Source organism: Leptodactylus fuscus, chromosome 1 (genome assembly GCF_031893055.1).
Source record: "Leptodactylus fuscus isolate aLepFus1 chromosome 1, aLepFus1.hap2, whole genome shotgun sequence".
In the NCBI taxonomy this organism is placed as follows: Eukaryota; Metazoa; Chordata; class Amphibia; order Anura; family Leptodactylidae; genus Leptodactylus; species Leptodactylus fuscus.
In genome coordinates, this window is record NC_134265.1 from 192,931,595 (window position 1) to 192,948,585 (window position 16,991).

At 42.3% G+C, this 16,991-nt stretch overlaps 1 protein-coding gene across 2 annotated transcripts in view; it reads left to right on the top strand.

Annotated features, from left to right (window-relative positions):
• The window catches only part of HOMER3 (homer scaffold protein 3), a 125,247-nt gene that overhangs the window by 54,497 nt on the left and 53,759 nt on the right, over positions 1-16,991 (top strand). For both annotated transcript variants that reach the window (XM_075280786.1, XM_075280778.1), the window contains 2 exons: positions 79-210; positions 10,299-10,406. In XM_075280786.1, coding sequence (XP_075136887.1) covers positions 79-210; positions 10,299-10,406 — 240 coding nt within the window. The remainder of the gene's footprint in view (positions 1-78; positions 211-10,298; positions 10,407-16,991) is intronic.

Genomic DNA, 16,991 nt, shown 5'->3' on the forward strand with positions numbered 1-16,991 from the left:
GTGAGGCAGAGTGTAACATACATTGTGAAATGCAGAGTGGAATGTCTTTTACCTGAATGTAACTCATTTATTTTTCAGGCTATTATCAACAGCACTATTACACCAAACATGACCTTCACCAAAACATCGCAGAAATTTGGACAGTGGGCTGATAGTCGTGCAAACACAGTATATGGTCTTGGCTTTGCCTCGGAACAGAATCTCTCTCAGGTAAGTAATTTTGCTAATCACCATGTATAGGCACACAGAATTACAATAATTGGTTTGTACTCACTTGTCATTCATTATTTAAACTTAATTATGCTTATATCCATATTGCTTGAAGCAGCAACAATATGGATTGGTCCTCCTTGACTGGTGTACTAACAAAATGGGAGAAAAAAAAATTACACTCATTGCCAAAAAATAAATAAATAAAAATGTAATAATCATGTAAATGATTTCAGGAGTGGTCTGATTAGACAATGGATCTTGTCCCAAGAGGACATAAATGTTCCCCCCGCTGACTCTATAAAAATTCACTCAAAGGCTACTTTGGGGTAGTGTACGTCTTGGCAACACATTGTTAACTGCTTCTACAATACACATTTTGCTCAGTTGACAGACTTCAAGAGGGAGTCAAATCATTGGACTAGAGAAGCAAGATGGTCATTTTGCTTACCATTTAGAACATGTGCCCACCATCAGGACATAGGGAACTGCACTTTTCACTGCAAAACTTTGTCATGGCTGTGCTATATGTTTGTCTCCTGATAAAAATAATACTTATACTTATGGGGAAACACTTAGAGACTGAAAATGAGAGATACATGGGGAGGAAAATGATGGGGGTTGTTGTTCTTATGTAACCTGCTCCCAGTGTCTTCCCCCTAGTTCTTTAATCTTAGGTGTTTGGCTATATAATCAACTGATTTAGTGTCTACAGATCAGTTGTAATTAGAGATGAACCGATCCCATCCAAATTAATTTGTGGCGAATCGCCTTAACCCCTTCGCAAAATCCATCCTAATAGTAGGGCGCTGCTGGGAAGGACGTCCCGCAAATCACGGTGGAAGTCTTTGTAAGTGTCATCCACGTCGTTTTCAGGAGGTTGCTGCTGCTCCTATTCGGCAGCCCAGGGTCTGACCAATGACCCCGTGTCTGCCCCATCGCTGTCCCTCCGCATATCTGGTTGATCTTGCCTTGAATGGAGATTGACAGCCTATGCGTCTACTTGGGCTGGCAGTTTCCTATACACTGCAATACACATGTATTGCAATGTATACCTATTGAAGGAGCGATCAAAATATCCCCTATGGGGCATAAATAAATTTAAAAAGTAGGGGCCCGTACACAGTATTATGTGCTCCCAAGATCCCCCTCCCTAGAGCTGGGGCTATTATTATCCTCTGGCTAATTAATGTCACATGGGTACCAAGAATTTATCACAGGTGATTCTCATTTGTGTTCTATTGTGGGGAGCCCGGTGGCTCAGTGGTTAGCACTGCAGCTTTGAAGTGCTGGAATTCTGAGTTTGAATCCTGCCAAAGACAAACACCTGCAAGGAGTTTATATGTTCTCCGTGGGTTTCCACCCACACTCCAAATACGGGGCATACAGCTACGCTGTGGAATATGATGTTGCTATACAAGTAAGAATAATAAACTAATAACACAGGCGAGTCAAAATGTGATACTAATTAAATGTAAAGGTGCAATGACAGGGTCACATCAAGCTTTAGATATTTAATTGTTGTTTATCATTTGCTCTTTTGTATTTAACACAAGTGCTTGAAACAAAAAGCCATTTCACTTGATTCATTTTTATCCACATAATTTACTTAAAGGGGACCTTTCATGTCCTCAGGCTCATGCTGTAATTTTTGGGCTTTATTTATTTATTACATTTTTTAATACACCTGTTTTTTTTTTGTTTTTTTTTACTGTTTAGTAAAGTCTCACTAGGGAAACTGAACTAGAGATGATCTGATCGCTGGTTCAATACTATATACTGAATGCACGTGTTGTGGGGTAGGTAGCTCGGTAGCAGCAATGTCAGAGACAGGGACATGAAGTCTGCTGAAAACAGGTTTATTTGGAAAAACAGAAAAAACAAATAAACCTGCACTTGGCGCACGAAATAAGCAAAATAAAATACAGCCTCAACTTCAGGCAAAAACAAAATAGCACAATACAGTCTCACCAGACTCTCAGTGTTTCAGGACAGATCCAGGCGCCTCCTCTCGCTCCCAGGATGTGCATGAAGTGTAGACTCTGCAGCCTTTTATGGCCCAGTAAGGAGCCCAGGACCCACACCTGGGGCTGAGGTCTATTCAAGACCCGCCCTAGACCACAGATATGTTACAAACGTGGGGCTGATATATCTGGACTCCAGCACTCTGCATGTCACCTTCTCACAGTGTATACACAGGTATTGCAGTGTACAGTCAGACGCATAGGCAGACACATAGGCTGACTTCCTCCATTCAGCGACAGGATCAACCAGGTATGGGGGCTCCTGGCAGCCCAGGTCACTGGCTAGAGCGTGGGCTGCAGAAAATACATATCGCCTTCCCCCGATCTTGCCTCTTGTGTGGTGAGCTAACTCCCACTGCAGTAGCTGCCTGCTCAGACTCTAAGTGGGAAGGAGACTTCCACAAAAATGGTATGGTGGTTTGCCTTAAGACCCAGGTAGCTGCGCCATAATAGTATGGCGCTCGTCACCTAGAGGTTAACACTTGAAGATCAGTCAGTCTGAAAAGTTCATGAAGTTTTAAGGTATCATCAAATGGAATTATGAAAACCCTCCAATATAGTGATAAAACTGTTTCTCATGACAACTGGGAAAGAAATATTAAAACTAGCCATAAAGTGGAGCTAGTTAACTGCAGATCATTTGCAGGTCCTGTTCATTTTAGTAGTATCTGCTGTTAATCTTATGTGTATGACCTCCATGGACATTAGATTCTCGGTAGATGCCACCAAATTAAGCTGAATCTTCCAAAGGTCTGCGTATCTTAAGGCTGAGTTCACATGGATTTTTTTTGGTCAGGAATTCGCCTCAAAATTAGCCTCCAAAAAAAGCCTCCTAGTAGAACTCTGTTTTTTGGAGGCTGATTTTGAGGTGCATTCCTGACCAAATTCCTGACCAAAAAACTGTGTGAACAAGTGCATGGCAAGCTTACCTATGCTGCACAGGATACATGTATAAGAATTATCCTCAGCAACCACAGATTAATAACACCTAAGATTAGACCCCACAAATGCCTCACAGTGATTGAGTTACTTACGTATCTCAACATCGAACTGCCATCACATTTGGTTTGTGCTTACTGGGACCACCATTTGGTTTTTCAACAAGACACACATGTAAGTTTTTTTTGACCAAGAAGAAAAGTGATGGTCTCTGCAAATCTGATAAATATTTGCTTGTTATTTGGGCGAGTGTGACTAGGAAGAATATTCTACAACACTAGGCAAACCTAGTCCCAGTACCTCTTACACTACCGTATTTTACGGACTATAAGGCGCACTGGACTATAAGGCGCATTGCCCATGAGCGCCTTATAGTCCGTCTCGGTTCATATATAAGGCGCACCAGACTATAAGGCGCATTATATGTTATTGAAAGCGGCGGCAGGTAGACTTTGCCAGCGGCCGCTTAACCCCCCGCGTGCCAGCCGCTTCTATTGGAAGCGCTCGGCAGGCGAGGAGGGGCTCTATCAGCAAAATCATGCTGATAGAGCCCAACCGTAAAAGTTATATTAAACTACCCCCCCGTTTTAAAATAAAACCCTGAAACAGAATGTGAAACTTACCGAGCGGTGCAGGGTGGGCGGGCATTCAGGCCTCCTCTTCCTCCGATGTTCCATCCTCCTCCTCCGGCGCTCGCGAACTGATAATGGCCTGGGCGCATGCGCAGTAGCCGTAGTAGAAGCATTATGATATTGCGCATGCGCCCAGGCCATTATCAGTTCGCGAGTGCCGGAGGAAGTGGTCAGGACATCGGAGGAAGAGGAGGCCTGAATGCCCGCCCACCCTGCACCGTTCGGTAAGTTTCACATTCTGTTTCAGGGTTTTGCAGGGCTGCCGGACACTTCCCATTCATTTCTATGGGAGCCGGCATGCGAGCGCTCCCCATAGAAATGAATGGACTGCTTTTTTCCATTTATTTCTATGGGGAGCGCTCACATGCCGGCTCCCATAGAAATGAATGGGAAGTGTCCGGCAGCCCTGCTGTAACGCCGGCGTGTACGGCTGTGATACACGCTGGCGTTCCGTAGTGTGAATGCACCCTTACGGTGCCTTTTATGTATGTATGGAAGCGGCACGCAGACTTTGCCGCCGCTTCCATCCATATATAAGGCACACCGGACTATAAGGCGCACTTACGATTTATGAGGAAATCGTAGGTTTTTATGTGCGCTTTATAGTCCGGAAAATACGGTAGTTATTTTAAAGGTATTTTAAAGGTAGAGCATTTATTGTGCATGGTCTGACTTATACTACATTTCATTAAGATAGATTAAAGGGGTTGTCCCATAACAAGAATCCTAGTTTATGTGGATATAAGACTTTTCCTAAATACATTGGTTTATCAAAACTGTTTTGTTTGGCCGCTATCTTAATTTATTCACTTCAATTGTTGACAGTGGCCTTTGGGATTATCTGATCATTTGTCAAGTGACCTAGCTGCCTGCTCTCAGGGGGGGAGGGAGGGGCTGACAAGCAACGGAGTTCCTCATATAGGGGAGGGGGAGGGGAGAGCTCCGGGATTACTGTGTGGTCTATCTTCAGTTTTTCCACTTACCAGCCGGTTTAATTGAATTTGGCTGATAAGGGTTGAGATAAGGAGTCAGTTACCTCTGTATGTAATACAAGCTGACTCAAATCCAGCTCTGCTACATCAGTTTCCACATCAGCGTCATACTGTGGATCATAGCAGATAGAGCAAGTGAAACCCCACCCACCAATGTGCGAGAAATCCAGGAAGTGAAGAGAGTACACAGCCTTCAGGCTGCAGAACAAGAGTTATGGGAATACCCCTTTAACAAAAATGTACTTTCAGTCTTGAGACCTATTTACAGTCCTATGAAAAAGTTTGGGCACCCCTATTAATCTTAATCATTTTTAGTTCTAAATATTTTGGTGTTTGCAGTAGCCATTTCAGTTTGATATATCTAATAACTGATGGACACAGTAATATTTCAGGATTGAAATGAGGTTTATTGTACTAACAGAAAATGCGCAATATGCATTAAACCAAAATTTGACCGGTGCAAAAGTATGGGCACCTCAACAGAAAAGTGACATTAATATTTAGTACATCCTCCTTTTGCAAAGATAACAGCCTCTAGTCGCTTCCTGTAGCTTTTAATCAGTTCCTGGATCCTGGATAAAGGTATTTGGACAAACAATTCAAGTTCAGTTAAGTTAGATGGTCGCCGAGCATGGACAGCCCGCTTCAAATCATCCCACAGATGTTCAATGATATTCAGGTCTGGGGACTGGGATGGCCATTCCAGAACATTGTAATTGTTCCTCTGCATGAATGCCTGAGGATTTGGAACGGTGTTTTGGATCATTGTCTTGCTGAAATATCCATCCCCAGTGTAACTTCAACTTCGTCACTAATTCTTGAACATTATTCTCAAGAATCTGCTGATACTGAGTGGAATCCATGCGACCCTCAACTTTAACAAGATTCCCGATGCCGGCATTGGCCACACAGCCCCAAAGCATGATGGAACCTCCACCAAATTTTACAGTGGGTAGCATGTGTTTTTCTTGGAATGCTGTTTCTTTTTGGACGCCATGCATAACGCCTTTTTTTATAACCAAACAACTCAATTTTTGTTTCCAAAATGAAGCTGCCTTGTCCAAATGTGCTTTTTCATACCTCAGGCAACTCTATTTGTGGCGTACGTGCAGAAACGGCTTCTTTCTCATCACTCTCCCATACAGCTTCTATTTGTGCAAAGTGCGCTGTATAGTTGACCGATGCACAGTGACACCATCTGCAGCAAGCTGATGCTGCAGCTCTTTGGAGGTGGTCTGTGGATTGTCCTTGACTGTTCTCACCATTCTTCTTCTCTGCCTTTCTGATATTTTTCTTGGCCTGCCACTTCTGGGCTTAACAAGAACTGTCCCTGTGGTCTTCCATTTCCTTACTATGTTCCTCACAGTGGAAACTGACAGGTTAAATCTCTGAGACAACGTTTTGTATCCTTCCCCTGAACAACTATGTTGAACAATCTTTGTTTTCAGATCATTTGAGAGCGGGCTGTCCATGTTCGGCGACCATCAAACTTAACTGAACTTGAATTGTTTTGTAGAAAGAAATGGTCCAAAATACCTTCATCCAGGATCCAGGAACTGATTAAAAGCTACAGGAAGCAACTAGAGGCTGTTATCTTTGCAAAAGGAGGATGTACTAAATATTAATGTCACTTTTCTGTTGAGGTGCCCATATTTTTGCATCGGTCAAATTTTGGTTTAATGCATATTGCGCATTTTCTGTTAGTACAATAAACCTCATTTCAATCCTGAAATATTACTGTGTCCATCAGTTATTAGATATATCAAACTGAAATGGCTGTTGCAAACACCAAAATATTTAGAACTAAAAATGATTAAGATTAATAGGGGTGCCCAAACTTTTTCATAGGACTGTATTTGCACAAGACCCCTGACAATTATGAATTCCTTTCATGACTGCTTTCAATACACACTATGGTAATTCCTTGAGTTATTACATGCATAACAACCAATTCCATTAACATAACTTTGTGAATTGCTGGCAGCGACATGGGGAGAGATGTTTGGTGGGGTTACTTTGTTGTCTATTGGCATCTTGGTATTGTTTACTCACATTGCCGTTTGAATTCCTTTTTGCTCTTGTTAGGGCTAGTTCACACGTGAATAGGGGGTGGCAGAATTTGGTCCTGAAAAAAAAAACGCTTCAGGAATTAGGAAGTGGTTTTTTGGCAAAAACCGCCTCAAAAAAACGCCAGGCGTTTTTTCCCTCCAGGACAGTTAATAGATGTTGATAAAATGCCTTGCCAAAAACCGCGCTAAAAACTGCATCACGGTTTTTAGCAAAAAAGCGCTAGCGGTTTTCCACCTCCCATTCACTTGCATTGATTTTCTGAGGCAGAATCTGCCTCAAGAAAGGTCATGTCGCTTCTTTTTTCCGCTAGCAGCAAAAAAAACGCTATCAGAAAAACGAACGCTAGCGGTCTACATAGACCACTATTATTTGGAGGTGGATTCCACGTCCAAATTCCACCCCACTCTCCCTGTGTGAACGAGCCCTTAGAGTTTGTCATACTCTATTTGTTTACAATAATTATATTGCTTAAAACTTTAATAAAACATTATTTTTTAAAAAAAGGAAATTGATAGAGCGCTTCAGCAGATCACATGGACTGTACCATCATACAACCTAAATTCAAGTAATATCTTTTTGGAATAAGTCAGACCACAAAGTGAAGTAAAAGTAGCTAACAAGTCCTCAGTACCTCTAGAAACTTCTTCAAGACAGTTAGAAAACCATTCTAGGTGGCTTCCTCAAGAAGCTAATTGAAAGAATGTCAAGAGCATTCAAAAGCTGCCATCAGAGCATAAGGGGGCTACTTTGAAGAATCTAAAGTACAAAACATATTCTAATTTAAGACTTTTTTTTGTAACTTATTTCCATGTGTTCCTTCAAAGTTTCCATGTCTTCCATGCAAATCTACAATGATGAATCTTTAAAAATAAACATTGAAAGTAAAAGTATGTCCAAGTTTTTACTGGTATTATAGATATATAAATGGTAAAGTACTATGCAAAAATTGTAGGCCGGTCTGTAAAATGCTTTGAGTGAACATAGAGAAATCTTAATTAAATCAGTAATTTGTGTGACCACCCTTTGCCTTCAAAACAGCACCAATTCTTCTAGGCACACTTGGACACAGTTTTTGAAGGAAGTCGGCAGGAAGGTTGTTCCATACATCTTGGGGAACCAACCACATATCTTCTGTGGATGTATGCCTTCTCAATGCCTTCTATCTCTTCATGCAGTCTCAGACAGATGATGATGCTGAAGTCTCAAGCTTGTAAGGTCAATATCATCACTTCCAGGACTTATTGTTCTTCTTTACACTGAAGATAGTTATTGTGCCCTTTGCAAAACGCAATACACTGTACTGCAGAAGCCACAGACAAGACCACTCCAAAAACTTTTGTACCTGAAATAACAAACTTAACCTTTTTTTGAGTGCATGTCTGCTGACACAGTTCTACATTTATTTTTTTAAACTACGGTAAATTAATGCAACATCCAAGGCATAAAAATGCTCTTTATGCCCCTTGATAAATTCCTTGAGTGCTGTAGTCTATAATATAGGGTTACTTCTTGGGGGCTGTAGTACCTAGATGAGCCTTTTCTAGCCTGGATACAAGATGTGACACACGGGTTTGGTATGGTATCCTGTAGCACATTTGCCCACAGATTTTGCAACTGACCATGTACTGTAGATCCTGCACACTCATAGATTGCCGAAACTGGTGTCCTAGCTGATCCCATAAATGACTTAGGTAGGCCAAAGAAGTGTTGCAATCTGGCGGAGAAATTTCTGGGAAACCCTTGCTATGTGTGTGGGTGAGCATTATCCTGTTGAAAAATGCCAGTTGAAAGTCTTGCCATGAGAGTCAACAAATGGAGGATGTCCTCAATATATTAATGAGCTCTTAGAGTCCTTTTTATAATTACTAGGGATGACCAAATGTCATATGTGATGGCTCCCTAGATAGTCACAACAAAAGTTTGGTTAGTGTGTCATTCCAAATTAAAGACAGGAGTGAAGCACTCACCATGAGGCCTCCATACCCAAGCCTGACTGTTGTTAGATCCTACAACAGAACTTGGATTTGTTGCTAAAAATAATACTCTTTCAGATCATAGTAGTTCTTTTATGACACCACTGTAAATGAAGGTGGCAATGGCTTTCTATTAATGAGAACGGTGCCACCAATTTTTTTTCTGCTCGGTATGTGGAAATGGTCTGAGTAGAGACAGGAGTGTATAATGAAGGTTCCACCTGCGTCTGGATAGTGGACAAAGAATCTGTGGGAGCTAGCTGTGGCTGTTGATGGATCAACAATCCTCTCTACTAGTGTTCTGTCTGGGCCTGTCTGACATTTGTGTGCCCTCACGTGCTCAAGCACTGCTCCCAACACTTCCCAACAGCTAGATCAGAATGACCAAGTGTGCAATTCATCAAAATAATAATTTAGCATCTCTCAAACCAATGATGTGTCTTAAAAGGCGCATGTAAGAGAATTGCTAGAGGAGCAATTCCCCAGTAGCTGATGGAAAACCCTGGAGGAAGGGGCACAACAAGACAGTGAGCCCTAAGCTGAATCCAACACTGCCCCTATCTGCTTGCCTCACTGCCATAGGCAGCAGAAGACAGCTGGTTGACAAAGCCCTTCCTGTATAGGTGACAACACAGAATGAAGACAAGACAAACAACAACAAAGGGAGGTCAGCTAGCCAAGGGTCCAGTAACAGTCGAGCAATGAAGTATAGAATCAAAATACAAGAGAATGGTGAAAAGGGAAGCCAAGGGTCAGAGATCAGTAATACAATAGTAGCAGACAGACGAGCTTAGCAGGTACAAAGTCTAAGGACAGAGTCTCAATAGCCAGCATGGCTATGTGGGATAATGGCAAAAGACCCGCCCTAGGCTTGATTGGTAGACAGTAGAGATGAGCGAGGACTATTCGAAACGGCCGTTTCGAATAGCACACACCCATAGGAATGAATGGAAGCTGCCGGCACACAGACTTAACCGGCTGCGTGCCGGCTACGTCCATTCATTCCTATGTGTGCATGCTATTTGAAACTGGAGTTTCGATTAGTACTCGCTCATCTCTAGTAGACAGACTGTCAATAACACAGGCCATACTAGAATTAACCATTTGATGATCAGAGAGAAACAAGGTACAGAAGATGGGTGTAGTGGAAATTCAATTACAGAGGAGAGGTGATAGAGCAGTATTCATACAGTGCAATGAAAAACTCTAAGCAAAAGAATGAAAATGAGCCTGCTTCCTGCACTGCAGCGTGCGTGCGGAGGGTGGCACAGAGACCTGAACAGGCAGAGACGTTACAGCGCACCTGCAAAAAATATGACCAAAATAAATAACCCCCAATAACAGGTTCCAAACCATATAACGTGGAGGTGATTGAATTTGCTTTTCAATTATATGAGTTGTCAAATTATTACTAGAAAATTAACACGAGTTTTATCACCCATTCTCTCTGGTTTGTAGTTTGCAGAGAAGTTCCAGGAAGTTAGAGAGGCTGCCCGACTGGCAAGAGAAAAATCTCAGGATAAAACTGAATTGACAAATCCAGCTCTTAATATCACTGCACAGCAGGTAAGGCATCTTGAAGAGGACAATTTAAAATTAAGTGAATGAACAACCATGTAATACCGTCTTTAAACATTAGACACAGAGAGCCTATTGATTCCAGTGGACATTGTTAAAGGGAACCAACAAGCCCATTTACCGTATTTTTCGGACTATAAGACGCAGGTTTTAGAGGAGGAAAATAGGGGAAAAAAATTTTGAAGCAAAAACTGGTAAAATATTTAATATATGGGAGTTGTAGTTTTGCAACAGCTGCAAGGCCACATTGACAGGTGACCCTGCAGCTGTACGGGGATGCATAGAGTGTTTTTTTTTGCAGGGCCAGATGTACTTTTTAGTTATACCATTTTGGGGAATATCTATTTCTTAGATCACCTTGTATTGAAAAAAAAACAAGAGGTGATTTAGAACTTTTATTTATTTCATATTTTCATTATATATTTTTAAAGCTTTTTTTTTTTTTTTTTTTTTTTTTTACTATTTTATTCCCCCCCGGGGGCTTGAACCTGCGGTCACTTGATTGCAAGTCCCATAGATGGCAATACATGTGTATTGCCGTCTATGGGACATTCTGTATATTAGTATTACGGCTGGTCATAGACCCAGCCGCAATACTAATACAGCAGTGACAGGCCTGGGAGCCTCATTAGGCTCCCGGCTCTCACCCGAACAGGTCGGCTCCTGCGATATCGCCGCGCAGGAGCCGGCCTGCAACTTCACAGGTACGGGGCTGGTGGGGACCGGCCCCGGGGGAGAAGGGGCCACCGATACTGACCCGGCATCCGCTGTACTAGACAGGCGGATGCCGGCGAGGGATAGACGCCGGCACAGGTGCCGGGGCCTGAGACATCGCTCCTCTGCCCTGCATGAAGCCAGCGGCGGGGGGACGAAGGAGCGGAATAGCATCGCCGCTGCCGCTGCTGGCTTCATGCAGGGCAGAGGAGCGCAGCGAAGTCTCAGGCCCCAGCGTCTATCACTTGCCGGCTTCCGCCTCTCTATTACAGCGGATGCGGCGCCACATTCAGACTAAGACGCACCCTTCTTTTCCCCCCAAATTTTTGCATTGCGTCTTATAGTCCGAAAAATACGGTACTTATTGCTGGGTCTCTGAAAATGCTGTATATGATCATGTCCAATTCATGTGAATGTTGTTCATCAGGAGAAAAAATCATTTAAAAATTACATTTTTTTTGTTGTTTCTCTATGTTTTGTCCTTGCCTTATTAATACAATAATCACCCACCAGAGGCTGGGTTCACAATGCGCTTTTTTGCTTAAAGAGGTTGTCCAGGCAACAATTTTATACTTTAAATAGGTTAAGGAGTTGAAAAAAAAAAATGCTCATCTGCCCCCGGTGTTCCCGCCCTGCTGGTCCATTGTTATCTTTGGTGGAAGTCCCCACTACATGTCTATCCCTTCTCTTCTGTTGGAATTTCACATGGAACAGCTTTTTCTCATATTTTTTGTATGGGCCATTTATATATTTGTATAGGTTTATCTTATCTCCCTTTAAAAGACTCTTCTCCAAACTAAACAGATTTACCTCCTTTAGTCTCTGCTGATAATGGTGGTCCTCCATGCCTCTTATCACTTTTGTGGCCTTCCATTTCACCTTTTCCAACTGTAAGACATCCTTTCTATGTGCTGGTGCCCAGAACTGAACTGGTGTGGTCCAGATGGGGTCACTCCAATGATTTCTAAAGTTGTAATATTACATCCCTGTCCTGTGAGTTCATATCCCTTTTAATACATGACAATAGCCTTCTGGCCTTAGAAGCAACTGATTGACATTACATGCTGTAATTTATCCTATGATCTACAAGCACATCCATGTCCTTCTCCACCAGGGACTCTCCCAGCTTTACTCCAACTAGGACATATGTCTGTGTATGTACGTACAATGGCCTGCAAAAGTATTCACACCGCTTGGGCTTTTTCATATTTTGTCACCTTACAACCACAAACTTAAATATATTTTTATTAGGATTTTAAGTGATAGACCAACATAAGTAGCACATAATTGTGAAGTGGAACAAAAATAATACACCAATTTACCAAATAAAAATCTGAAAAGTGTGAAATGCAAAAGTATTCATCCCTCTGTAGTCTGATCCCCCTAAATAAAATCCAGTGCACACAATTGCCTTCAGAAATTGCTTAATTATTTAAGAGTCCAGCTGTGTGTAATTTAGTCTCAGTATAAATACACCTGTTCTCTGAAGACCTCTGTGGTTTGTTAGAGAACACTAGTGAACAAACAGCATCATGAAGACCAAGGAACTCACCAGACAGGTTTAAAGCAGAGTTAGGTTATAAAATGCATCCCAAGTTTTGAGCATCTTAAGGAGCACTGTTCAATCCATCATCCCAAAAATGGAAAAAGTATTCTACAACTGCAAACCTACCAAGACATGGCCATCCACCTAAACTGACAGATCGAGCAAGGACAGCACTGGTCAATCTGGAGGAGCTGCAGAAATCCACAGCTCAGGGGGGAGAATCTGTCCCCAAGACAACCATAAGTCGTGCACTCCACAAATCTGTCCTTTTTGTAAGAATGGCAAGAAGAAAACCATTGTTGAAAGAAAGACATAAGAAGTGCCGTTTGCAGTTTGCCACAAGCAATATAGGGGACACAGCAAACATGTGGAAGAAGGTGCTCTGGTCAGATGAGACTAAAGTTGAACTTTTTGGCTTAAATGCAAAGCGCTATGTGTGGTGGAAAGGTAACACTGCTCATCACTGTGAACATACCATGGCCATGGTGGTGGCCGCATCATGCTGTGAGGAGACTTTTCTTCAGCAGGGACAGGGAAGCTGGTCAGAGTCGATGGGAAGATGGATGGAGCAAAGTACCTCTTGGAGACTGCAAAAGCCTTGAGACTCTGAAGGACATTCACTTTCCAACAAGAAAGTGACACTAAACATACAGCCAGAGCTACAGTGGAATGGTTTAGATTAAAGACTATTCATGTGTTAGAATGGCCCAATCACAGTCCAGACCTAAATCCCATTGAGTATTTATGGCAAGACATGAAAATTGCAGTTCACAGGAGCTCTCCATCTAATCTGGCTGATCTTGAGTTATTTTGAAAATAAGAGTGGGCAAAAATTTCAGTCTCTAGATGCACAAAGCTGGTAGAGACATATCCCAAAATACTTGGAGCTGTAATTGCAGTGTAAGGTGGCTCTAAAAAGTATTGACATAGGGGGCTGAATACTTTTGCACCTCACACTTTTCAGATTTTTGATTAAAATTTTGAAAACAATATATGGCTTGGTTCACACATCAGTATGCCATCCGTCCATTTGAATTCAGTTTTAGACTTTGAAACGGACTGTTGCACATACTGACTTTATACTGACACCTTTTTATGCTGATAGCAAACGCTGTCCATCCCCTAGAGGGCAGATAAGGAGATTAAAAGTAGAAAATTGTAAACAGAGTAGAGATAAGGACATTTACAATTTTCTACTTTTAATCCCCTTATCTATCCTCTTGGGGATGGACAGTGTTTGCTATCAACATAAAAAGGTGTCAGTATACAATCAGTATGTACATCAGTCCGTTTTTATTTTCAAACTGAATTCAAACTGACGGATGGCATACTGATGTGTGAATCAAGCATATCATTTTACTTCCACTTCACAGTTATCTAGTACTTTGTGTTGGTTGTCACTTAGAATACTTTTAAATGTATTTTATTGAGATTTTATAATTAAAAAACATGTTTTAAACTAAAAGCACACAGGAATAGCCTTTATAAAGGTTATTCATCTCTTACATTTATCTTTTTTTTAATTTAATTTTTATTGAGAAAAAAGTTTGTTTTTTTTTACAAAAAGAGAACGAGAACAAGGAAAGTAAGTACCAACAATATATCATCACACAATACAGCAATATAATGCAACAAGTTAGCAGTTTCAAATTGACAGGAGTATAAGTACTGTGAGTGAAGTAATGGTAATGAGTACCCTGCAAAGTCTGCATCTAGAAAAAAAAAAAAAAAAAAAAATAGGCAAACAAAGTGTGCACAAACATAGGGGAAGGGGGAGAGGGAAAAGAAAAAACAGTACAACATAACATCACATAGCTCGATAAATTTATAAAGAGAGCAAACTAAAACTAAAGAGCTATGAATCCCACCAGTGTGCATCCTAAAACAGGGTACAGAGCATATGAAGGAATACTACAGGGAGGGGGTCAGGCCTGCTGAATGAAGGACCACCAGTACGATCTACATCAGGGGTGGGCAATTAATTTTCCCATGGGGCCACATAAGTAATTGAAACTATGCTAGAGGGCCGTGCCATGGCAAATTTAGCTCCACCCACGTCTACGTTGACTCCGCCCATTCCCAATCATCTTTCCATGTGCTCCCACAAAGTATAATCCTCCTACAGTCACCCTATATGCCCCCACATTATAATGTTCCCTTCCAACTGCCCCACAGTATTAAGTCCCTCTCCTGGTGCCCCAGTGTAAACTGGTGGAAACTAGAGGGGACATGAAACTGGAGCAGCTGGAGGGGGACATTAAACAGGGGGGGTAGTTGGAGGGGGGCAATAAATTGACAGCTGGAGCGGGACATGAAACTGGGGGCAACTAGAGGGGGACATTAAAATCGGGAAGCAGACATTAAACCGTAGGGGTAGCTGGAGGGTGACATTAAACTGGGGGCAACTAGAGGCAAACAGGTCCCCGTACAGCTTCCTCCACAGTTTAATGTCCCCCCAGTCTAAGTGCCCTCTTCATCTACCCCCAGTTTCATGTCCCCCCCCTCCATTTCTCCCTCAGTTTCATATCCCCCTTTATTTTCCCCATTTCATGTCCCCCCTCCATCTCTCCCCCAGTTTCATGTCCCCCCCTCCATCTGCCATCTCTGCCCTAGTATAACATTGGACATAGAAAAAGACGTGGAGTCCAGCGAAATCCTCATGGATAAAAACTTGTCACTTTATTTAATCCATATTAAAAAATACATGCATCTCCATATAAAGTGCGCGTCTCAAGAGTGTATGGATAACTGAGAACACGGCAGATGTCAACGACAGACTTAGACTGACCAGCTGACGCGTTTCGAAACAAATCGTTTCTTAGTCATAGCTAGTATAACATTCCCCTTCCATCTCTGCCCCTAGGTTACTGAGACACACAGACAGACAGACACATATAGACAGACAGACACATATAGACACACACACACATATAGACACACATACAGACACACACACACATATAGACAGACACATATAGACAGACAGACACATATAGACACACACACACATACAGACACACACATATAGACAGACACATATAGACAGACACATATAGACACACACACATACAGACACACATATAGACAGACACATATAGACACACACACATACAGACACACACATACAGACACACACATATAGACAGACACATATAGACACACACACATACAGACACACACATACAGACACACACATATAGACAGACACATATAGACACACACATATAGACACACACATACAGACAGACACATACATACAGACACACACATATAGACAGACACATATAGACAGACAGACACATATAGACACACACACACACACTCTCCACCCTGCGACTCACCTTACATCTCAGTACCTTATGACACACTCACATGTCTCCATCTTCTGCTGGCATTAAGACATGCCCCCTAGACACGCCCCCCTAGACATGCCTCCCTAGTCAAAGCTGTGCGGGCCGGACTGAATCAGTCAGAGGGCCGGATATGGCTCGGGGCCGGACTTTGCCCAGGTCTGATCTACATAGACCAAAATGCCAAATTCTTAGATGCCAAATTCTTAGACGCCAAATTCTTAGACGCCAACATCCTCTCCAGAGTATAAGCCAAATTGATGTGCTGGATGAATTCCGCCACCGTCAAGCAGGGTACACATTTTCACAGGCATGCAATCATGGCTCTGGCGGCTAAAATTATTTGAGCTAGCAGAGTGTCCATGCCAATTGGAAAGGAGTCAGTATCCAGAAAACAGCGCTAGGCCTGGCAACATCGGAATTTCAGTGCCTGCCAAGGAAGACATTGACTGTAAAGTGGCAGTCCAAAAGGTCAGGACAGGTGGGGCAGTCCAACCACATGTGAATAAGGGTACCTAGTCTACTACACCCCCAAACAACACAGATTCTTGAAGGTCCATGCCAACATTTTTGAATTTTTCTTCATTGTGCTCAGAAAGCACAGGAGACGTTCTCTCTATCTCTCTATCCATTCCATAGCTGCCTTTCTTCTGCTCCTCTTCATACAGGAAACCACCTCAAAATGGCCAATGGAACAGTCGACTGCGCGTGTCCATCAGCCATTTTGTGGTGGTCTCATGTAAGAAGAGGAGGAGAATGGCCAACGGAGTAGAAGAAAAGTGGAGCTGGAATGGATGACAATTCTGTGCTCAGAGCGCAGAAGGAATGCTCCCTGTGCTTTCTGAGCACAATGAAGGATGAATAAAAATTCAAAAACAGCAGCGCAAGAAGGTAAGAGATGATAGTCTTTATTAAAGCTATTCCTATGTGCTTTTAGTTTAAAATGTTTTTCATTGATAGAAT